Source organism: Camelus bactrianus, chromosome 8 (genome assembly GCF_048773025.1).
Source record: "Camelus bactrianus isolate YW-2024 breed Bactrian camel chromosome 8, ASM4877302v1, whole genome shotgun sequence".
In the NCBI taxonomy this organism is placed as follows: domain Eukaryota; kingdom Metazoa; phylum Chordata; class Mammalia; order Artiodactyla; family Camelidae; genus Camelus; species Camelus bactrianus.
Window position 1 is genome coordinate 608891 of NC_133546.1, and position 23816 is coordinate 632706.

Sequence of the window (23816 nt, forward strand, 5' to 3'; positions counted from 1 at the left end):
TTCCTTCCGTGTTACAAATGTGATTATTAAATGGTAGGAAGACTTTTCTTGTCTTCAAGGGTTTTGAGGTAGACTCTTCAGCTGCAGCGAAGGGAGGCAGGCTGTGACCAGCTCTCATCTTCCTCCAGGCACAGACGGAGGAGCAGCGGCACGCCTGTCTTCCGGCTCGCCGTGACCGATGCGGGAGAGATCACCGGTTTATCGGCAGCGAACGGCTTTCATCCCTGTACCCTTTCTCCTGCCGTGTTTTCACAGCCTCACCGTTGTCCTGCAGAGGCGCGAGCTGAGCGGCTCCGGGCTGCGCCCTGGGAACTCGGGACGCTCACAGTCCTGGGTTAATGACACGAGTGACGGTTCATCTCAGCAGTGAGAATGGCCTCAAAGGAGAAGTAAAACAGACACAGCAGAGCACGTGATGCGCCGGGTGGTGCGGCCAAGGCGCCTGGTCCGCACAGCTGACAGGACGACGCAGGAACTCAGCGCGGTCGACAGCAGGCCGCTGCCCTGGTCGTGGGCGCCCTTCGGCTGGCTGGGCAGGTCGCCCCGCCTCACGGGGAAGGCGGCGAGAATTATAGCAGTCGCTGTTGGGTATGAAATTGATTCTAAAACTTAAAATTTTGAGTTTTTGTGGCTAACATTTTTAATTAAAAGGCATTGATTTTCATTTATTTAGATGCAAAGCTTTGATTTTCAGAAACTCTATACAATTTTAATTTATTCAAAGATCTAAGTCAAGTTCTTTTGAAAAGTTTTATACTTGGAACTTCAGAAGGACTGACACAAGGTGTTAGGGGTTCTAGCATATTTTAGTTGGAAATGTGATATTTTTACGCAAAACTCTTTTGCTAAACAGAATAAAGGACGCATAGCAGAGTGTGTTCTGATTATCCTGGCCTCGAGTGAAGATGTCTGTGTGTTTTGGTGTTAGAATCAGGTTTATTACTAAACGGAGGGCTTTTTCTACTTCGTGGATTTTTATGATAGTTTTCAGGACTGTGTACTGAAGATTGGTCATTCTGGTGGTCACATGACCCCCAGGCTCATAAACTGTCCCTCAAGTGCCCAATTTATAAAGTTCGCACCAAGTGTCATGCTGTGAGCCACGCCCCCAGCCCGCAGCCCGCCCAGGTGACGCCGGACACTTCGTGGCCTCACTGTCTAGTCTCGAGCTCAGACCAGCCCCCTGGACGGCTGTCCCGTCTCTGGACTTGGGCCGGGTGGCTCTGGAGGTCTCTAGCCTCCCTGGACTGTAAGGGCAGCAACCCCACCTGCTGCTTCCGGCCAGTTGCCGGGGAGCTAGGGGAGAGCGGGGCTGTGATCAGGGCCCTGCGTGGAGCCTGGGAAGGCGGTCACTCGTCCTCTGTCTCTGCGTCCTCTGCTGTTCTGAGCGAGCGGCTGCCCCTCCCTGCTGAGCTGGGTGACAGCGTTCCCTGGCTGCACACGCAGACCTGGTGCTGGCTGCCGGGTGGAGCAGGGCCCTGCAAGCCTTCGACCTTGACGCCGGCTGCAGCGCCACGCTGGTGGCCGCAGCCCACTCGCGTCCTGTCCACCAGATCTGCCGGAATACAGCGAGTCGGCTCTGACGGTGCCGCCCTTTGTAAACCGTATGTCTGAGTGTTCAGCGGATACGGACGTGTGCTGCAGCCTCACGCGTGCCGTTGCTGCCATCATTCCGTTATTCTAAGCCTAATGCTTGACGTGAGAAGGTGCTTTAATACACGTTGAATGCTCTTTTTGTGCTTTTGTCTTTGATCATCTTATGGGCCCCCTTTTTGGTTTTGCTGGCAGCGCCTTTTCACCTAAAGCTTGGCGGAGGGCTCGAGAGTCTCAGGGCTGAGGGAGTGACAGTCACGTGGGTTCTGCAGGCGTAAGAAGTGGCCTGCGTGAGTCAGCAGCCTCTCTGCAGGTAGTCCGTCCTGACTGGGAAAAAGTGTAGAAATACCCCAGCCGCGGCTCGAAGACTGGGGAGGTGAGTTGGCGGCCGTTGTGATGAATTCACTGTCTCACAGTTTATTTCAAAAGGACATCTAGGAGACTTGTGACTGCAGCCACGGCGCTGAGTTTTGGTGTATTTGGAATGGCTTTCCAAATTAAAGGTTTCATTTATAACCACCCTTGCCTCCTTTTACTTAGCGTGTGCTGTTTTTCCCCCGCCCCTCACGTTCGGCTTTTAAAATAATGCACTTTAAGTGCTTTCCTTGAATCCCGACCCGAGCCTGTTTGCAATTACGGTGACTCATCGTTGGAGCCGGTTTTGTGCTTTCTCTTCAATCTTTCAGCAAAACTTCTGCACTTTCTATTCATCACAGATTTCCTTTGCTTTTTCGTTTTTCCCCTCAGCCTCTGTCGGATTGATCGGAGCTTTTTGGCTCTTTGTTTCCCCTGGAAAGGTGTGACCCCTGAGCGGCGTTTCTGTCCTGGCCCACTCTTCGCTGCTCAGCCCGGAGGAGCGGGCAGTGCTGTCAGCTGCCGTGCCTGCAGTCGTCCGCCTGCCTCTCTCGCGAACTAGGTCTGCGGTCTGTTCTTCTGACGCTCAGGGCCTCGCGGGTGCCCAGCGTTTCAGAGGCGAGCTCCAGATGTCTGCTGCACATGTGTTAGGTTGTTTTAGGCTGTGAGTTACGAGCCGGCTTACCCAGCCCCGGCCGGTGGAACGCCGGGCTGCGCTGGTCTTACTGTTTGTGTGGCAGTGAGTGGACCCTTGTGTGTCACGTTTCTCATGTGAAATTGTAAGTTTGTTAAGAGGACGAAATGTAAAGTGTTTAGATTGCTATCTGGTGCAGAGTTAAGACTCGATGTTTGTTCATTTTCTATTCTTTTTATTGAATTTGTACAAGCCTTCATTTCCTTTTTGTAAATGAAGACTCACTTCCAGGTTTGCGTACGTTTAAGTACAAATGCTGATGGATATACTTCACTGAATCTGTCTTGCTAGTTGGGTGCCCCTGACACGGAAGGCAGGTGGGAGTTGCCGTGAGCCGCAGGGTGTGTAAGTCACACTTGGGGCTGCTGGTTCTGGAGGTGGACTTCAGCTCAGTTCCAATCCACGGAACGTTTGAAATCACGACCACACTTCTTCTGACGTCTGAGGGGACAGGCAAGGGTGCCGGAGGGCCCTGGGACTGGGTTGGGGGCAGGACCAGTGTCCGCATGATGCAGCATGAGCTGTGGTCACCAGGTCGTTGTCACGGACACCTGCCTAGGGTGTCCCAGGGTCTGATGATCGGAACGCTAATAACCGACCGCAGACCTCAAGCGTCATGTTAAGTTCGTCTTTCAGACCGTTTGTGGACGGGGGCTGACGGCCTGTGTGGTGGTGTCTCAGGGTCAGCCTTCGGGTCTTTCGCCGCTCGTAGTTCTGTGACTCTCAGCGGCGTTACGTGGGGGAAACACGTGTCGGTAGCTCTTGAGGTCAAAATGCACCATTAGCGGTTATTCATATGGAAATTTTTGTGACCAATTCTGAAATTGTTATCAATAAAGGTTTGTGTTAATTTCTTGCTTTAGATTCATTATCATTAGATGTAATCAACATAGTGTCTATTAATTCAGCCTTTAGAAACACATCTTGAGTTTTCCTCTTGCAATGGCAGGGATCATCATTTGCAACACGACCACCCCAGGCTTACAATCTTTTTGCCACCACAGCCGTTGGTGACGGGATAAGACTGTGGGACCCGAGGACCCTGCAGTAAGGCTCTTTCCACTCTCAGACTGCAGTCGGGGCGAAGCTGGGGAGAAAGTGTACAGGGCACCATTATTAAGGCTCACGATAATCCTAGCTGATCTCTTTTTCCCCCGAGTTTGACAAGGTTGTGATGAGCCTGTTTGCACTGGCCAGCCTAAGAGAAGTCTGATTTATACACAGAAAAGGGCACGTGGATTTGGAACCATAAAACAGCACGTGCCCGTCCTTCCTCTGCTCCCCATGAGGCCCGTGGCCCCTGAGCGCTGGGAACGCAAGTAACCGGGTCACTGTAGCTGTTAGCCTGCGTGAGACGTGTGTGTGCACATGCGTGTACACAGGAGCATGTGCAGTGGGGCCTGTGCTGTGTGTAGACACATATACACAGAGTGGTGCACACACACACACACATAATTCTGTTGTTTTAATGTGTTCTGACAGTTGCATTTTGCCAGACAGGCGCTGAGTACGTGCTGTGTCTAACAGCTTCGGGAGCGCTTGTACGTCGTCGTGTGTCTGCGTGTGTGTGGGCTGCTGCCACAGGGACCACGTGGGCAGTGTCTGTGTTCTCTTCGGTCACTGATCAAGTGTAAACCCCCATTTCCATCCTGTGTGACATTTATATACTCTTAACATGTAAAAAAGTTCATTTAATGTTAATTTGGTTATTTTTCTGAATTTATGATTTCAAACAGTGTTTCAACTATTTAAAAAGTTTTTTGGTGTAGAATGTGGTATTACTTTCTGGTACACAGCACAGTGGTTTGGTTCTGTGTAAACTTATGTATACATTCCTTTCCGATTCTTGTTCATTGGAGGTCACTGCAAGCCCCTGAACGTGGTTCCCTGTGCTCTGCAGCAAGGCCTTGTGATCGGTCCTGTACCCCGTAGTCGGTGTCATCTTAGCTGTTTTTAAAGATCCCCAGAATAGCCTGCTCACCGCTTAACAATCCTCACGTGTAAACTGTGCTGTCACCGTCAGTTTGTTCATTTTTGTGAAGGAAAGCAACAAGTCAGCATCTTTCCTAATTTGGGTTAAAAATGGAAAAAATCACTTGATTTCCTGGTGTCCATTTTCTTCCTTGTAGGTGCGAGCACCGCTGCTTCCCTTTTGGAATTGCTTTCAGCCCTTGTGGCCGGTAGGTGGCGAGTGGCGCCGAGGACACACACGTGCGTGCCACCGGGGTGCGGTCTCCACGCGGAGGGTCTCGTTCTCGTGTGGACGGCTCGTACTGCTGCACGTGAGGACGGAAGTGGACTTCGGGGTTGACTGGGGCCGGTGTTTTAATAACAGTAACACTCGAGGTGTGACAGGCCTTCATGGGTGTTTTTTTTTTGAAGTCTGATACTTTAAATTCCAACCGCTAATCAATTAATTTCTTTATTCATTGGTTCCTCGTTGCACAAATTGCCTATGACTGTGTTTTGTCCTGATTTCCTGCGGCTCTGGTGACAAGTCACCTCAACCTGGCAGATTAAATCAACAGAAATTGCCTCTCTCCTGCTTCTGGAGGCCGGAAGTCCGAGGTCGAGGTGCTGGCAGGGCCGACTCGCCTGGAGGCCCGGAGGGAGGCTCTGTCCCGCGCCTCCTCCACTCCTGGTGGTGCCTGTCTATCCCCAGCGGCCTCTGCCTCCGTCCGCACACACCGCCCTCCCTATGCATCTGCTCTGTGTGCTCAGACCCTCTCCTTTGTCACGTAAGGCCGCAGTCGCTGGACGCCCTGCACCCGCGCTGACTGCGTGACACTTAGTGACCTCTGCGAGGTCCTGCTTCCAGATGGGGTCACATTCACAGGCCCTGGGGGCAGGGCGTGGCCGTTTCATCTTGGAGGACACAGCTCAACTCACTGCTGGTCTATACAGGTCACCTAAACAAGATGATGTGAAAAAGTTCCCAAAAAGGTCACGGAAATCATAATGTTTATTTGGAAAAAATTACAGTTTAACTGAGAATCAGACTTTTTCCTAAAATTTTTTTTCTTATTTCATCTAACTGGTGAGAATGGAATTTAAGAATATTAAAAACTGTTTTGTGGGACTTTTAAATAGGAAAAGTGATTCTAGTTTTAAAAGTGCTCCATTGACGTCTGTGTCATCCGTTACGACAGAAAATTGAGTTCGTCTCTAAGTGAGGTAGTTTGAGTGTGAGAGATGTTCGCTTTAAAGGCTTGAGCACGACTTACGTATTACCTAAGGATTTCATGGAATAACCTGAGTGTGGATCTGTTCTTTCAGGAGCCAAATACAGCCAACTGTGTACATTGAATTTTCTTGAAATTTTTGATCACTATTTTCTTTTATGCAACATATATGTGAGTGCAGCTGAGAAATATAATTGAAGTTAAGAATATAAACACAGAAACATTGAAAGTAGAAATGTGGGAAATTAAGCTGATATGAGGAAGACTTTCTCAGTGTAAAGCAGACTTTAAGGCTTAAAGCATTACTGTAGATAATGAGTGACATTTAATGGTGATGATGATGCCAATCTCTATTAGAAATGTCTTAATTCTAAATCTGTATGCATCTAATAACATAGCTTCAAGAAATATAAAGCAAAAGTAGTATAAACTCTAAAAAGAAAAAGAAACACCCTCGGTCATGATGGAGGAGTTTAACAGGCTTCCTTTAGTGGCTGAAGAGCAAATCATTGCTGGTAGTGATGCTTTTCTGCTTAAAACATCCAACATCACGTGGATGGCAGACCACGTATCTTTTGTGCAGAAGAACCTGCACAGTGTCTCCAGCTTGCCCCTGTTTCTTCTATGTGTCCTATATTCTGTTCCACGGTGTCAAGCCACCTCTAGACGTGTGCTTCTTATAACATAAAAAGATGAGGGGGAACCAAAAACACTCTTGCTGACAATGAGACCACACCAGAAAAATGTGTTTTCTAGGTGGATGAAAACTAACAGTATATTTGCAAATGAGCTGAAGGAAATTAAGGAAACTCATATCCTTTACTTTTAACAAAGAAGGTAAAGCAGAAACAGGAAAGTTCAGTGTTCACGGGATTCGGGGATGATTCAATGTCAAGAAATCCATTAGTGAATTCATGTTATTAATAAGGGTAAAAGAATTGTGCGACCATCTTCATATATGCATAAAACCATTTCAACAAAATTCCACATTCAGTTCTGATAAAACAGCCACTAAAAGAGGAGTCTTGATGCTTCCTTCAAATGATGAAATGCTTCTCTTGGCACAAATGCCAGCATCTGACGGGAAGACGTGAGAGGACTTCCGTGGCTGGGAAGGGAGGAAGAAGGCATGTTAGTCTCACTCAGATTTTAGAGCACTGGGGGCACTTACCTACAGAATCAGGCAAGGGAGCTGTGTTAGAGGGATAGCTGGGACCGTCTTTAGTCAGAGGCGGTAAGATTGCGTATCTGGAAACCCCAAGCGAATTAATGGCCATTGTGAACAAGACAATAATTCAGCAAAGTGTTAATAGTAGGATTTCAGTTCATATGCAGAATTCACTGGTCTTTATATATAAAAATAATGACCTGTGAGGAGATACAGTTCTTGAAGAGAAGAAGCCATCAGAAGAGGCTTAAAGAGGATAAAATATTTAAGCATAAATGTGGCAAGAACTCTGCAAAATGTATATAAAGAAAACTTAGTTTTCTCCCAGAAATGTGGACTTGAACGATATAATCGCATCTTGTTCTTGGGGAGGAAGATTCTGTCTCGTGACGAAGCCGGTTGTCTGTAAGTAACATGTGAAGTCCACACGGCCCCAGGGAAACCGCCCACAGGTCTCCCTGCAGCTAGACAGTGTCATTTGTGAAGTTGTTTGGGAGAATAAGCAAGTGACAGCTGCTGAGACACCCTGGAAGGAAGAGCACCGTGGGGGGGATGTGCTTTACCAGTGATTGAAGGTGCTGGAAAGACTCTAACATTTGAAACTGGTGCACAAACGCGAAGACAGGCGCATGCCTCCCCGTCCGGCCACTGAAGACGCTTGGAAGCACTGATGTTTCAGCAACAGCCCTCGGCATCCTCTGTGTGGCCTCTAAATGCTGTTCCCTGTGGTGGGAGCCTGGGTTCCCGGGTGCGGAGCTGGTTGCAGCTCTGTTGCTGAGATCTTACAGATGAGCCCGGAACACGGTGTGACCAGACGGAAGGGGGAATTGAAGAGTGGTGGACCCAGCGAGGCCTCAGGAGGCAACACCAGAGGCCGGAGAAGTCTCGGCTGAGCAAAGGAGTGATGACTGTAAGCGATATTAAATGATTGTGCATCTGAACTCTCATGACTTTTAAGTGCCATTCCCCCCAAAAGAGACAACTGAAACAAAAACAGACATAAAACAGAACTCACTGGCCCCTGCTGGGAGTGGCTCGGGCACCGGGTCCTTGCTCAGAAGTTTGCCCTTAAAGGGGAAGGAGTAAGCACTTGTTTGCCTGTCCTGTTTGGACAATATTTCAAGTTAACCAAATGCTGTGTTTGCAGAGGCGCGGTTCTGCTTGAGGGATGAGCTCCGGGCAAGGGCGATGAATTGCCGAATTAGAAAATCACCCTCTTGGAGGCTCAAGTAAAGTGACTGATCTTAGCCAGTGTCATCAGTAGATGACACTGCCTGATGATGACCCATGACCCCAGGCAGCTTGGATGGACATCTGTCCAAAGAAGACGTGCAGATGGCCAACAGACACGTGAGAAGATGCTCAACTCATCATCAGGGAAACGCAAACCAAACCCACATGCGATGTCCCCTCACACCTGTCGGGATGGCCGTCATCAAAAAGACAGAAGGAGCAAGTGTTGGTGAGGCTGTGGAGAAACTGGAGCCCTCGTGCACTGCTGGTGGGGGTGCGACAGGGTGCAGCCGTTGCGAGAAACAGTGTAGCGGTTCCTCAGAAAGTTAAAAACAGAACCGCAGTGTGGCCCAGCAGCCCCAGTCCTGGGCATTCTTCCAGAAGGACTGAAACCAGGATCTTGCAGACCCCGCACAGCAGCCGAGATGAGGAAACGCCCAGCGCTTGCTGGCGGCTGAGTGGATAAGACGACGTGCGGGTACGTGTAACGGAAGGTCACTCAGACACAAAAAGGAGGGAAGTCCTGCGATGTGGGACGACGTGGCTGAACAAGGTGCTCAGCACAACGAGCAGTCACAGAGGACAGGCACTCTTGGCCCCGCTTATCTGAGGAATCGAGAACAGTCAGACTCTTAGAGGCAGAGAGTGGAATGGAGGGGGCCACAGCGAGGGGAGGGGGTAGTGGAGGGTGTGGAGGTTAGGGCTGCAGGTGAGGAGGTCTGGGGACCTGCTGTGCAGCGGTGCCTGTGGTAGGCAGGCCTGCATTGAGCGCGGACACCTTTCTTAAGGGGGCGAGCTTCTGTCAGATGTTGTTCAATTAAAAACAATGGATGGGAAGTTCTCCCCGGGAGCATCGTGCTGTCGCAACCTGAACCGTCTGGTCGGGCGTAGTGTCAGCCAGGGGGAACAGCCCAGACGTCACGTGAGGCCCTCTTGAGGTGAACACCACGTTAGTCTTCGCTGCAGACGGTCCCGTGAGGCCAGCTGAGCCTGAGCCTGATCCTGAGCCTTTGCAGGTAACGTCTGGCTTGGTGGCAAGCGCAGGGGTCGTGAAGAGGCTGAGAGGCACCCCACGGAGGCGGACGGACAGGCCCTGAGCGGGGAACGCCCTTCAGGAGCCGGTCAGGCTGCTCAGCGAGTCTGTGCCGGCTCCAGAACAACAGTGAGACAGAGACAGAAAGGCGACGTGCATGTCTTGTTTGGGTCCCGGTTTCCCCCAGTAGCTGTGAAAGACGAGTGAGGGCCCTGGGAGCGGACATCAGGCCTGCGTTGCTGTCTCAGCTGGGTGTGGAACGGCCGTGCGGTTGTGTGTGGAGTGGCTGCAGTTAGGGACGCTGACAAAACACGCAGGACGGCGTCCTTGCGAATTGCTGCAAACCACGTCCTCTGTCTTCAACCCCAAACACCAAAAGAAAAGGAAAAGCCGTGGTGGTTGGAGCAAGTGCAGCCGGGTCTCGACAACGTTGTGTTTGGGTGTGTGTATGAATTCGCTGTGTAATCTCTGTACTTCTCTGTCTGACATTTTTCCAAGTAAGAATCCAGGTGCAGACATTGGAGGCAGCGCTGGACGCGGGTGAGCTTGAACCCCGCGCCGCGGGAGGCCGTTCTGTGGCGCGCGTCCTGGCTGAGGGCTGCGCGCGCGCCGGGCTCCCCTGGTCCCCCCGATCCCCCTGGTCCCGGGGCATCACGGGCTGTCCACCTGCCATGTTGCAGCTGTGGCGCTGCTGCCCACCGCGGGGGCGCGGTGCAGTCACGCCGTGTGTGGCTGCGCTTGAGGAATCGTGCTTGTGTCTGGCTGCACAGGAAGCCATTATCACACTGGGGTTTCACAGGATGGCGCCACAGCTGCGGGGGACGGGAGCTGCCCCTGGTCAGGTCCCTCTGCCCTGATGCTTCTCTCTACAATCGCATTTCCAAAGAAATCAAAACGTGTGCATGAAGTAATGAATCCTCAGATAAGTAGTTCTGTGTTTGATCACGGGCCCAAAGATGCTGAGAAGACCAGGTTGTTGTTTGGAACAAAGTTGACAAAGGCTTGTTTCAGATGACTAAGGCTGCGCCTCCCCTGGGTGTGTGACCCCAGTGGCGAGACCAGTGCGCCAGTCCGGTGACCCACTGTGCTCCGTCTGCAGCAGGAGGTGGCAGGGGACCGGCAGAGCTTGTCACTCTGTTTGCCACAGTTTCTGCTGCCAGACCTTGCTGGAGGTGGACAGAGACTGAGGGCCTGCCTCCGACCTGGCGGGAGGCCCCGGTGCACCGTCGCCAGCTTCTCGCCCCGGGGTCTCCGCTTCCTGCCTGCGTGGGCAGTGCTGCTGTCTCAGTGCACTCTTCAGTCAGGCTCTGATTAAACCTTGGACATCTTGGTCTTCTGAGAAGAGTTTTTCTTTTTCATAAAAAGTCAATGATCTGAAGCAATGTGCACAGTTTGGAGAAGTGTCATCTCTGGAAGTATTTTAAAAGGGAGAGTAAGTGACCGTGATGTGCCGGTCGATTCCCCCGTGGACGAGATCAGCACTGTCGGAAACTTTGAGTGCCAGGAGGTGACTTCTGTGTGCAGCTCCCCACCCTTTCCTCTCGGGGGACGACTCGGGGAGGGAGTGTGCGGGACACGCGTTAGATCTGTGGGACGGAAAGTGAGAGGAACTTCAAGTTCGCAGATACGGTTCAACAAAATCACAAAACAGTCGTCATGAGCTGGTCTAGGCCTGTTTGTGAAACAGTCATCTTTTTCAGTGGTACGTTCAGTCCTTTACGATTTTTGTGAAAATATTTTCGAGCAAACATTGTTCCAGCACCGTGTGCTTGGTGCCACGGCCTCATCTTTGGCCTGAAAAAATAATGCTTCCTTTTTCTCACTCCTTTTCTCAGGACTTACTAACTTAGCTTTGGGGTAACATGTACTCTGTGCTGGTTTCCTTTCAAGTTTCCTTTGCTTCTCAGTACATTTCAGCCAAAGCTGCTTGCTTGTTGATGGGGAGAAGTTGCCTCATGAATGAAGTGACATTATCACCGCAATTCAAACATTTTGTTCTTCCCACGGGTTGTAAGCAGGTAGAGGCATATGCAGAATTCTTTTAATTTTTCTACCACCTTGTCTTTCTGGACTGATTGTTGCCGCTGTCGACAAGAGCTTGTCTAATGAATTATCTCTGATACTTGGGCTGCACACTGCTGTTTTCATGTTCAGTTTGTTGTGACCAGAAAGATGCCTTTGACTCATGAACCTTCTGGGTGAAAAGGTAAGTTTCATTTCCAGCCGTTTGCGTATAGGACGCAGAAGCCTGTTTCCTCAGTAGCTCTTGCCTGGACTCTGTCACAATATCGTGGTGGCCTTCTCTGTGTATTTTGAGATTTTATGCAAGTACAGGCCACTGTTCGTTTCCATGCAGAATTAGGTGAAAACTAAGGAGTCTCAGGACGGACTTTTCAACAAGAGATGATTATATAATAGAAGCTGATTAAAGCAAAAGTAGAAACTCAGACCTCAAAGCCTGCCTTCTGACTTTCGGAGTTGCTTTTCTCTGCCTTTTAAGGGAGGTTCTGGGGATTGAAGCTGGGACCTCGCACACGTGTCCCCTAGCCATTGTCCATCTGCACTTTTCTTGCTCCTGGTCCTCCGGGGAGGAAGGAGGGAGGAGCTCTGTCCCCCCTAAAATTCATGTGTACCCCCCCGAGTCAGTGCAAACTGGCAGGGGTGGTTTTGAGGCATCTGTGTGACCAGAGGGACCCGGGAGTCCTCAGGAACGGCGTGGTCACTGGCAGCCTCCTGGAATGGAAAGAAGTTTGAGTCAGAACAGCCCGTTCAGAACCTCAGTCTGGACCCCTGGACCCCTGGTGACCGTGCTAGCAGCTTGCTCCCTCCGTGTCCTGGTTTCCTCAGAAGAACGTGGGACATCAGTGATTCACCGGCGGTTATGATTTACGTAACAGCTCAGGTGTTTTGCAGACGGTGATGTGGTGCAGGTGTGGGCACTCCAGCCCGTGGTTCTTAGTGTGGGGTCCCTGGGCCATGGCACCCGTCCCTCTGGGAACCCGTGAGAAATGCTTGGTCTCAAGTCCCTTCGGAGCCAACCCCAGGAGCTTCTGGGGAACTTTCAGGTTAAGTGAACGGATTCTTTTCAGATAAACACCTGTCTGGGCCAGAGGGCGAAAGGCAACCATTATTTCTCCACTTTACTTCAAAATATGTAAAACATCTATTTGCAGACTTTATTTCAAAACCACTGTCTAGCCAATGGCAGAATCACCTGGAAGGTCTGAATCTGAAGGACTCACGGGCACCTGAGGTTGTGGGGAACGGGGGCAGCTCTGCGGTCTCCCCACTGCGATGGGCCACCTCTCCCAGGAGAGCTGGCGGTGCTTGTTGGCGCCTTCGTTGCCTCATAATCAGAACGGCTCTCCCGTCTCTTATGTGGCGTCGGGGCCAGAGTTTGTCCCTAGATGAAGCATTAGATGGCGAATCTGCACACATTTCTCTTTGTGGAATAATGCCGTTAGAGAGGAATGTGCGTTTTATTTTTCATTTTATCAGCAGCTGTGAAAACACTCTAAACATTTGAATCGCTCAAATCCTAGCTGATTAGTAGGAAGCAAAGTGCAAATGGCTCACTCTCGAGTTTATGGAAAAGAACAATGAAACATACTTTATCCACCCAAGTTGGGACTTCCAGGTGAGGTTGGACATGAGGTCTGCACTCCTTCCTTAAGATCAGTCCTCAGCCACGAGCCTGTGTCTGAAGCTGCTCCGAGGAGGCTCATGGGGAAAACAAAGTGTGGCGTGGATCATCAGGATGACACGCTTCCTAGAGGGGAACGCGCGTTTCCTGGTTTCTCTGCGGCCTGGTGGGCGCTGTGCCCGCCGCCCGGCTGCTGCTCTGACCACATTGGCCAGAGGACCTTCTGCTCCGTGCGACTCCTTGCTGGTGGCCGGCTGCCCCGTACAGAAGTGCGTGCATTCTGTCTTCCAGGCGTACGTGTACGAGACGGGCTGCAGCACCTTCTCCTGCAGACTCGCAGGAAACTCAGACACGGTCACCGCTCTGGCCTTAGGCCCGTCCGCCGCCCAGGTATGGCCCCGGCTCAGGGAGCCTGACGCAGAGCTTCTGTCTCCGCCACCCTGCGTGTTGGTGAGGTTTGATGATCTTTGAGGCTGCGGGCCAGCTCTCCATGAGAGCCGGGGGTGGAGCTGAGAAATGAGCCCTCCCGGGGACAGGGAACCAGAGCGTGTCCTGCGATGGCAGCATCATTGCTCGGCCGGTGCACATCTGCTGGACTGCCCCGCAGGAGAGCAAGGGGTGCCCGTGGGGTCTGCTACACAGCATGCCTTCCACTTGTGCTGAGTGTTAGAGAAACGGATCAGTGAGGCTGTGATGTCGCAGTGCCCCTGGGCGTCGCTCGGCCTCCTTGTCTCTGCCCGGTGCACCCCGACCCTGACCGGCGTGTCGGTCCTCTGCTGCGGGGCGCGTGGGTCGGCGTTTCCTCCCCTGGTGCTGAGCTGTGCACTCTGCGTCCCTTGTCCCTGGATGAGGCCACGCTGCGTGGACCGCAGTGTGCCTGCCTTTCTTAATCACTAGTACGTGCTGCTGTTAGCTAACTTAAATCTTTTTAGTGTGTTTCTTGAAATTGTTGCATTCCTCTTTGGAGCCTTGACTGACACACGGGCAGTAGCACTGAAGCGTGGTTGTGACTGACAGCCGGAGAGGAGAGCCAGCTCAGGAGGCCAGGCAGGTGCGTGCGGGGCGCTGGGTGCCGGACGTGCAGGTGAAACACTGAAAATTCAGTACCGGCTTCAAGGTATCTTTTAGCAGAGCTGAACTGAGGGACGTTTTCAGTACTTGAAAATTTTCAGTTAGAGAAAGTGTGTAGGTCTCCCTGCCACTGCGGTTCCCTTAGTGAATAAAGGGGGGCTGAGCCAGGGAGGGAGGCCAGGGAGTGGGCGGCTCCTGCAGCCCCTCACCCCGGAGGCTGAGAAGCCACTCAGGCCTGAACGAGCACTGCCGCTCCCGGCTGTTCTGTGAAACTTGGCAGTTTTAGGGACGATGATCAGAGAACCTAGTGCTAACTGTCTCTGTAACTAGGGGTTTCTAACAAAAAACCCCATTCTTCCAGAGTTCTGTGCTCAGTCTGGTCGCATCAGCAGGGTCCCCGTGGAGCAGCAGCACGCCTTCAGCGGCAGGCGCGCCGTGCGGCCAGGGCCTTGCTTTCTGGCGCCGTGTTTCCTGACCTTAGGGGAGCCCAGCGTCCTCGTGCTTCCCTTGTAGAGCAGAGGGCTCTGCCTTGTGGAATCTCTGTGCGCCTGGCACTAACGGTTAAAATTGTGCCCATAGAGTGAAATACCAGACTCAAGCTTTGGTTTTAAAACATCTGTTAAATCATCCGTCCAACAATGATTTGACATTTCTGCTTGTAGAAGACGACCCCTCTGAGTTAATCCAGGCGTATTAACATCTCAGACGCGCGTTCAAGCACAGGGGACCGAGGAGGTGGTTCACGTTACACTGTGAGGTTTCTGCATCTTGGGTTGATGATACCTCCCAGGAGGGCAGGACGGTAAAGGCGTGCAAGGACTGGGTTTGCAGTGGCCAGGGGAGGCCAGCAAGTCAGACCGCAGGTGTGGCACCCCGGGGGCGGTTACACTTAGCAGATTCGCGGGTCTGGGACGTGGGTCTGGGACTCTGAGTCGGCAGATTCAGTTCTACAGCCGCTGCCCTCCCCCTCGCTCCTCCCCTTGCCCCTCCCCCTTCTTTCCTGTTATTTTCCTTCATCTTGTGAATCTCAGGAGACTCCCTGGGTTTGAGCACATCTTGTAGAGATAAGCCGTTGTCTTCAAGCCCTCGTGTTCCTGGTTGTGTGGTCGACCCCGGCCCCTCCACGGTGGCCGGTGGTGTTGGGTCCTGCCCCAGGCTGTGTGTGGGGGCCCCCCCGCCCCATCCCGCACACCTGCTGCGTGCTGGGGGAGGGCCGTGCTCTGCAGGCTCAAGACCTCACTTAAGTGAGTGGTCATGAAAATCAGCAAAGCAGGTGCTGGTGTCTGCGTTTCACGATGAGGGAGCTGGCATGGAGCTGACGCGACTGACTTCAGAGCTGGTTCAAAGTGGCCGGCGTGGTGCTGACTTGATTCCAAGGACTTATCGTAACTTTGGGAAGGTAGGGGACAGGTTCCATGACTAAATTTTAAAAAACAAATTTTAATTGAAAAAGGTGTTACCCCTTCAAAAATGGCAGTTTTGAGCCCCTCAGACCAAGCTGCTAGACATGGTTCAGCTCTGGTTTTCATCATTGATTCTGCTCAGTCGTCAAAGCAAGGCTCAGAAGCCCTTTGGAAGAAGGTTACATTTACGAATGAAATTATTCTAATAACACACGTGGCTGAGAGAAGGGCTCTGCAGGTTAAGGCGGCACACTGGCAGCAGGGCCTCCACAGAGTGGCTCAGACCCGGGGGCTGTGAGGACGCGGGCGCCGTCCTGCCGGGAGCACCGCTGCTCACGCTGGGCCGGGCCAGGTGGGCCCCAGAGGGCGTGCTGTCAGCTCTGGGCTCCTGGACACACAGAGGGCACTGGTGTCTTTGTCTAAGGACATGTCTGCTTAGATATTTAGCTGTTGAGGTGGGAACACAAATTTAAGTGCCTCCGTCATCCATTTATCCTGGCTGAGATTATAGCCAAGCACGACTGGCATTTCCAGCAGAAGGATGTGTGGTCTTCAAACGAGAGACACAGAGGAAGACACAGGACCATGGTGTTGACGGCTGGGTGCCTGAGTTTGCGCGTGTGGGCTGAGGTGGGGGACCTGCTGCCCCCGTGAGAAGTTTAGGAGAAAGATTAGGAATCTGCAGGTTAGCCATGGAGGAGAGCTCCCCACGTGAGGGCAGAAGAGGCGGGACTCGCTGGAAAGAGCCCCCCAGCTAGAGCTTTGCTCACGTCATCAGATTTACCACCAATGTCACAATCGTCAGGCCTGCCTGGTGTCACTCAGAATACACAGTGAAATAACGGTGTTGATGTAAGACACGAAACCTCGTTCTCACCGGTGGGGGGTGTCTGGGTGTTCAGTGGGTGTTTATTTTCCATTTTCCATGTCTGTGTCATGTAGGACTTACTTGGAAGAGTCTGCCATGTTCTCCCCAGAGTCACTGGGTTGCCTTTAACCGTGTCACCGCGGTGACCCGAGAGCACAGAGTGGGAACGTGGGCGATCTCGAGTCGTCTGGGTGAAGGAGGCGGCGCAGAGGAAGGTGGCCACGGATGGCGTCCACGGCGTGGCTCAGGCCCCGCCGTACCGTCCTGATGGGAGGAGCAGGAGTGGTGACGCCCAGTGCGCGGGCACTGGGACGGCTGCGCTCCCTCCGTGGGTCGTTGGCGCCTGGGGAAGGCGGGGCAGAAGCAAAGACATGGGAACTTGGAACCTCTTACTTTGCGTTGAGACCGTGGTGTGTGTGTGGACGTCTGAACTGTCAGCTGTGTGTGGGCACCTGAGCTGTTCTGGGTGCTGAAGTGATATTTTGATGTGCATCTTTGAGGGAACAATATCTTCTGTCTGGATTTATTTTCCCAAGACAGATGATTCGGTTGTGAGAAGTTTCTGAGTAAAACGCAGGAGACTTTGAGAGGATCTCTGCTCCGACCGCTGACACGGTCACTGTCTGGCTGAGGCCGTTGTCAGGAAGCAGAGCCCCGCGGCTCTGACCGCCCCTCGTGGACCGCAGGGGAGACGCGTGCTCACGTGCGGCTGGAGGTCTGCGTCTCCCTCCTCATTCCCAGCGGCTTGTGTCTGTCTCCACGTCTTCGTCTTTTGGCCCCAGTGTCGTGCTTGCCGACTGCTCTCGCTCGTGCTGTAAATTGTCATTTCATCCTTTGTGTCTACAGTCAATGCTTTTTCTAGATTTGGTTTTGCCTTTTAGCGTCCTGTTTTCTCTTTCAAAACCTTTATGTGCTGAAGCGTCCAAGGATGAGATCGAAACCCCCCGTTTTAGCCAGGCCGTGACTGAGAGCTGGGGTCTGGCTCTGCCACGGCAGGCAGCCCAAGTCTGGATGTGGGAAAGCGCTGTTTTCCTTGGTTTCTAAATTGGGTAAAATGAGAAGTTTGTGATCATTTTACCAGTTTGCACTGTGAGCTCCTTCCAGGGCCTGAGACTCACTCGTGGTGGTGAGGGTCTCGTGCTGTGGAGCAGGCGTGGGGGTTCGGCCGGGGACACCCACCCCTGCGGGCCCTGTTCCGACCTCTCCACGCGGTGGGCTCCGGTCCTGGCCTCTGCGTGTGGGAGGCGTCCTGCTCTCAGAGGTAACACGGAGGGTGGCTGGGTACGAGTACACAGCATCCCGTGAAGACAACAGTCTGACTTACTGGCGCGTTTCTGGACCAGGCGGTCCGGCTCCCTGAGTCTCTCGGCTCCACCCCAGGCACTGAGCGAGGAGGGTGCTGTGCCCCACCCACGTCCCACCTGTGTCCCAGGGGTGGGGATACGCATCTGTGTTGAAATGTCTGCTGTTCATTTCTTTTCAGTCCTCGCGTGTGTCCTGGTTTGAAGTGCAGCCCTTTGCTGCCTGGCCCTGCGGGTTGACTTCTCTACAAGAAATCACCGTGGCCGTGGCTTTGGGCCCCTGTGCTGGCGCTGGAGCGGCTTCCCCCGTTGAAGGAAGCACATTGTTACAGATTCGTCGTGTCGGGGGCGGCACCGCGGGTGGGGGATCAGGGCAGCTGTGCTCTGCCTCACTGGGAACAGCGTGTCAGCTCACCTCGGTGTTTCTAATTTTGAACATTGTGTGGGACCAGTGTTGAAATGCAGCCTTCCGATGCTTGATTCAGGATAAAGTTCCATCTTGGTGTGTAGCTTTGCCAAAACCCTTAGGCTTTGCCTTTCAGAATTGGCCTTGAAGTCGAGGCAGGAACTCTTAGCATTTTGCTCGCCGGGAGGGACCCCGCGTTCCTCTGCCAGTTCTTAGCTGCTGACTGGTGACATGTGACCAGACGGATATCGGCTGCTCAGGCAACACGGGCCCCAGCTCCCGGATGGACAGCCCTCTCGAGCCACGGAGGAGCGCTGGCTTCGGCTCCCCTAGGGGGCAGCCCCCCTGGCCCGTCTGCCCGGGGCGGGGCATCTCGGACTTTGTCAGAAAGGGACAGTCTGAAAAGCCTGCAGGCTCAGGAGGAGGGTGTGCACACGGGGACTCTGCTGTGTCACTGCTGCTCTGAGTCCCCAGGCGTGTGCTTCAGCCTGTCCTCTCCTCCTGGCCACGGCCTCTTCATCCTGCATGTGCGCTGTGGCCTCGGCTCCAGCTGCCTCCGGTGAGGGCGGACTCACATCAGGAGCTCATGGGGTTGTGGCAGCGCCAGAGAACCAGGCAAGGGAGGCAGAGTGGTCCTCGGGCCGAGAGGCGGGGGCAAAGGAACATTCCAGAAGCTGGGAGTGGCTGGCCAGGGCCACACCCTGGACTAGCGGATTCCCATCTGTGCTGGGGCCATGCAGCACCTGCTCGTGGAGCCCACAGATGTCCCTGGATGAGGACGTGCGAGCTAGCTCCAAGTGCCAGGTGCAGGGAGGAGGGCGGTACCTCCTGGGGCGAGGACACCGGGAGGAGACAGTCTTTACCAGGAAGCGGAGGTGAAATTGTGTCATTTGGCGTGGATTTGGTGCCAGGCCTGGTCCTCTGGAATGTGCCAGGAGTGCTGATCATCCCTTTCAACTTTCCTCCAACCCTCTCTGCCCCACGACGTGGATAATGCCTTTCAGTTCTCTCAAATGTGGAATCCAGGACCACAAAGTTAAGCCACCCAGTGAACTTGGAAATAGATTTCCTTATCCTCATGCTTTGGATTTTAAATTTTAAAATGAGGGAACAGAATTTATTTTGATTAAATTTGTCCTTAGAAACTATGTGGATGGTGGAAAGATCTTTCCACCGTGTCTTACTGTTTGAACCTTTTCTCCCGTCTCTTTAGCTCTTGTGAAGAAATGGAACCGACAGACTCGTTTTTCTCTCGATTGCAACACTTTAAAACCTTGTGCTTGACATTTTCAGTAGGAAGTGCCCTTTGGTTAGAGATGTGCTGATGTCAGCAGAGGTGTGGTTTTGGAACTGAAGCCAGTTTAGTCTGATTTGGTGAAGCTGAACACTTGAAGGGGTGGGACCACTTTTCACAGAAGTATTTGCTCCGGGCAGACCCGTGACCCTCCGCAGCTGGTCATGTGAAGTTTAGCTGTCCCTTTTTGACTTTTTTTCTTCCTTTAAAATTGACTCCTTTTCCTCTGTCTTTGAGTCAGTAATTTTCCACTGGACACTCTTAGAACTGCAGGAAGTCCTTAGGAAACGCCGGTGCCCCCAGCTCTGCCAAGAGGATTAAGTCCAAGGCTAAGTCCAAGTCTTGGTCATGTCGTGTGGGTGCTGGGGTCCTGGCTTCTGGTGGCTCTGGAAGTTCCCCTCCCTGAACTACTTTTTAGCAGCATCCCCTCAATTTTGATATGTTGTCTTTTCGTGTTTGTTTAGCTCAGAAGACCTTCTAATTCCCCTTTTGGTTTCATCGTTGGTTCGTGGGTTATCTAAAAGTGTGCTATTCTGTTCCCAAATATTTGGGGACTTTCCCAAGATCGGTCTTTTATTGATTTCTGACTTAACTCCACGTGGTCAGAAAGCGCTTTTTGCATGGTTTGAGTTTATTGAACGTGGTTTCATGTTCTGTGTATGTTCTGCTGTTGGTGGTGGTATGTTCCGCATGAATCAGTTAAGACCAGTGGGCCAACAGTGTTCTTCAGATCTGCTGTGTCCTTAGTGGTTGTCTCTGTGTTAACAATCACCAAGAGAGGTACTGAAAACTCTGACTATAACTGTGACTAAGAGACCCTGCTCTAAGGCCCCTCCACTGAGAGGAGCTGTTCCTTGTGATTCTGTTAGTTTTTGCTTCATGTATTTTGAAGCTCCTGTGTTAGGTTTGTTGCAGAAAAAATGTGTTACAGCTCAGTGTTACAGCTCAGCTGTGACAGCAACCTGGATCCGGGCAAGAGACCAACCAGCACTCGGAGAGCTGGAGAACTCAGGTTTATTACGCCAGCGGGCCCAGAGGAGTTAACACTCCAAGCTCTGGACCCCGTCTGTAGGTTTACACAGGCTTTTATAGGCTGCCAGTTTACACTTTGCAACATCATATGCAAATGAGGTATAACAAAAGTTGACTAGAGACAAGCTTTGTAGAAATGGACCAATCAGGAGGGAGAGAAAACCAACCAGGAGTGAAGGAAATAACCAATCAGAAGTGAGCTCAGGGAACCAACAGAATTTTAGGGGTAAGTAAGCCGTTTCAGAGGCGAAAAGTGAGATAGAACCTCTGGGCTGGGGAACCGGATGGTGCTGGCAGGAGAGTAGTGGCCCTGCCTGGGGGTCCTGCTGGTCTTTTTATGGGGCTTCCTGCCTCAGGTTTAGGATTGTTATGTCATCTTGATGATTAGACCCTTTACTATTATGAAATGGTGTTCTTTCTTTCTTTCCTTTGAAATATACTTGGTATTGATATAGCCACTCAGCTTTCTTTTGATTAATGTTAAGATAGTATCTTAAAAAATTGTTTTTTTCTTCAGCCTTCTAAGGGTCTTTATATTGGAAGTGCATTTCTTACAGGTGGTATTCAGTTTTGTCTTGCTCTTTTAGCCAGTCTGTTGACCTCTGCCTTTTAATTGGTGTGTTTAAACCATTTACATTTAATGTGATTATTGGTACGATCATGTTTAGGACTCTCATTTTGCTTATTTATGTTCTGTCTGTCTGTCTGTTATTTGTTTTATTTCCTCCTGCCTTCTTTTGGCTCAATTGGATTTTCTTGTACTTCTACTTTATCGCTCTTTCTGGGTTCTAGGTGTAACACCTTGTTTTATGAATCTGAGGTTTCTTTAGGGTTTGCAGTGTGTGTCTTCAGTTTATGACAGTCCGCAAGTGCTACCACAGTGTAGACACCTCCCTGGTAAGTGTACGTGCACCTGTGTTTCTCCTGTCCAGTCCTTTGTGCTGTGATTGTGCTGCATTTTGCTTTTCTGTATGTTATAAATTCACGTTATGTTATTATTAATTTTGTTCAAACATTCTTTTAAAAAGATTTAAACTGTAATGATAAAATCTTGTACATTTGACATGTAGTTCCTCACCAAACCTTTTGAGGCTTGATTTTCTTACCTCTGCAGTTGGGTTGTCGAACGATATGATCTGTGTGATTCTAGAATAGCTTTCTTCTCCACTAAGAGGGTGGTTAAAGCGTTGAATTGTGTGCAGGTGCACGTGTGTGTGGTCGTTTTGTGTATGTGTTCTTTATCTCATATACGTTACACGTGCATGTGTAATTATACACGCTGCGCAGTAAACCGTCTTAGTGATTGTTCCATGTGCCGCGTGGCTAACAGGAGCACAGTGCGAGCTGGCCCACGTCTGGGGCCCGGGAGGGCAGGGCCGGCCCTAAGCCCCTCCTTGTCTGGGTTCACACACGTGAGGCATTGCCTCTTGGTTTTGATGTTGCTTCTGAGGCCTCTTGTGTTTTCCTGTCAAGTAGAGTGCCAACCGCCTGTGCCCTGGGCCAAGGTAGACCTCATTTACACGCTTTCCTTGGCCACATGTCCAAGCCTAATTTCCTTTTTTTTTTTTAACGTGGCATTTTATTCATTTAATTAATTAACTGAAGTATAGTCAGTTACAGTGTGTCAATTATTGTTCTAAGTATAATATTCCAAAATACACATACGTATATGTGTTCGTTTCTATATTCATTTCACTAAAGTTTACTACAAGATACTGAGTATAGTTCCCTGTGCCACACAGAAGGGTTTAAAGTCTATTTTCATATGTAGTAGTTCATACGCAAATCTCCCACTCCCCATTCACCCCTCCCGCCCACCTTCCCCGGCAGCCATGGATGGCTCACTGTGTCTGTGAGTCGTTTCTGCTTTGCCGAGGAGTCCACCAAGCCTCGTCTCTGGCCTGCGGCTGAGCTCGCTTCACACCAGGACTGCGCGATGCCACTGCCCTGAGTGCCTTGTTATTTGACCATCGCGTCCTGAAGAAGTGGGTCCTAACGATCTTCACCCCACAGACAGGGAAACAACTAAAACAGCTGAGCCGACCCCCCGGCTGTTCGGTGGATATGCTGAGATTTGCAGACCATTGAGCTGATCCCAGGTCCACACTGTGAAGCGCAGTGCCCGGCCCTGCACCCCCAGGAGCTGTGCATGAACAGAAGGGGAGGCCCTAGGGGCCCCAGTGAGGATGGGGGGCACCTAGGGGAGGAGGCGGCTGGAAGTGAGGAGGTGCGAGGTGCCGGCTGCATCCTGCCCCGAAGACACGGGGCCAGCAGTGCGTTCTCCATCTTAGATGTCCTGACGAGAGCTAAATTCTAAATCCAGATTTCAAAAAAGGTGCTTATGTCTGTTCTACGAGAGGCAACATATATTCTGTGAATGTGGCATTAATACTTTCTTTCGCCATCGAGTGCTTTCAAACGTTTTCATGGATGGTGTTCTAGTTCTGAAGAGTGTTTCATCCCCAGATGCATCCTGACTTTCTCCTCACACCCACATCATAAAAGTTAATTTCACTTCCAGAAAACCTACAGCACCTTCCTTTTGGAAAGTGTTCTACAGATGACAGCGAGGTCAGCGGCCAGACCACATTTAAACGCAGCACAGACTCAAGGAGCAGGAGGCCTGCTGCCGTCATGCTGCTTGTTTTAATATTCAATTTTCTATAACGGCAAAGAAACGCACCACAAGTTGGTCTTTCGCTGTAACGCAGGCGTAACCTGTCCAAACGATGATTGAAGAAGGTAAAACAAACACGGTACTGACGTCACGACTTCTGGTTCCTGACAGACGGTCTTTAGCAGGAGGGGAAGGAAACTAAACTCTGAGACGTGGAGGGGACAGTTGTTTGTGCTGGAAGTTTCCGGGCGGTGAGGCTGTGATGGCCACGTGCACAGGGCGTCACGTTCTTCAGTATGGGGCAGGAGGTTTCCAGCTTGAACTGTTAGCAGCAGAATTTATTCCAGGCCTCAGACGTGAACGGCTTGCCCCTCGCCAGCAGTAGTCAGGTGGAGTCTGCTTTGCCGTAGATTTACGGCTCACATGCTCCGGACAAGGACTGGATATATTTCAGCCGAGCGGCAAATACTTGGATTGGAAAGTCGTGTATACAAGGTGTGCTTGCGTGAAATGCAACCAGAGTTTCCAAAACCAGGGACATCTCTGCCCTGGGCCAGACGCTCTCTTTCCACAGATCCAGCCAGGGGATCAGAGTTGGCATTTTCCATGAGGACATCGGGACTTTTTTGCAGCTGGTGTTGGCCGCCTTGCACCATGAGAAGCTCTGTCCTGAGTTAGTAGCTGGTGGTGTGTCCCCGTCTGCCAGGTGTGCTGCCTCCCTGATCGACTGCCCCTCAGCCGTCCACGCTCTGCGTTTCAGCACTGACTTCCACTCAGTTTTCTAGGGAGACACACAGCTATCACCCCCCAGCAAGTGCTCCACTGGGTCTGTGCCCAGAGCTGGTCTTGAGCTCAGGGGTCCTCGGGGTGCTGTCTGCAGCCGCAGCAGTGACAGCACATGCTGGTTACCGTGATTACCTGTGT

The 23816-nt window shown here is 51.6% G+C and overlaps 1 protein-coding gene across 1 annotated transcript in view; it reads left to right on the top strand.

Moving 5' to 3' along the window:
• The window catches only part of WDR27 (WD repeat domain 27), a 62941-nt gene extending 41104 nt beyond the window's left edge, over positions 1–21837 (top strand). The window contains 5 exon segments of the mRNA XM_074368916.1: positions 129–226; positions 1447–1568; positions 3591–3688; positions 4771–4852; positions 13192–21837. Of these exon segments, the coding sequence (XP_074225017.1) occupies positions 129–226; positions 1447–1568; positions 3591–3688; positions 4771–4852; positions 13192–13371 (580 nt within the window). The 3' untranslated portion in view covers positions 13372–21837.
• Positions 21838–23816: the final 1979 nt, after the last annotated feature.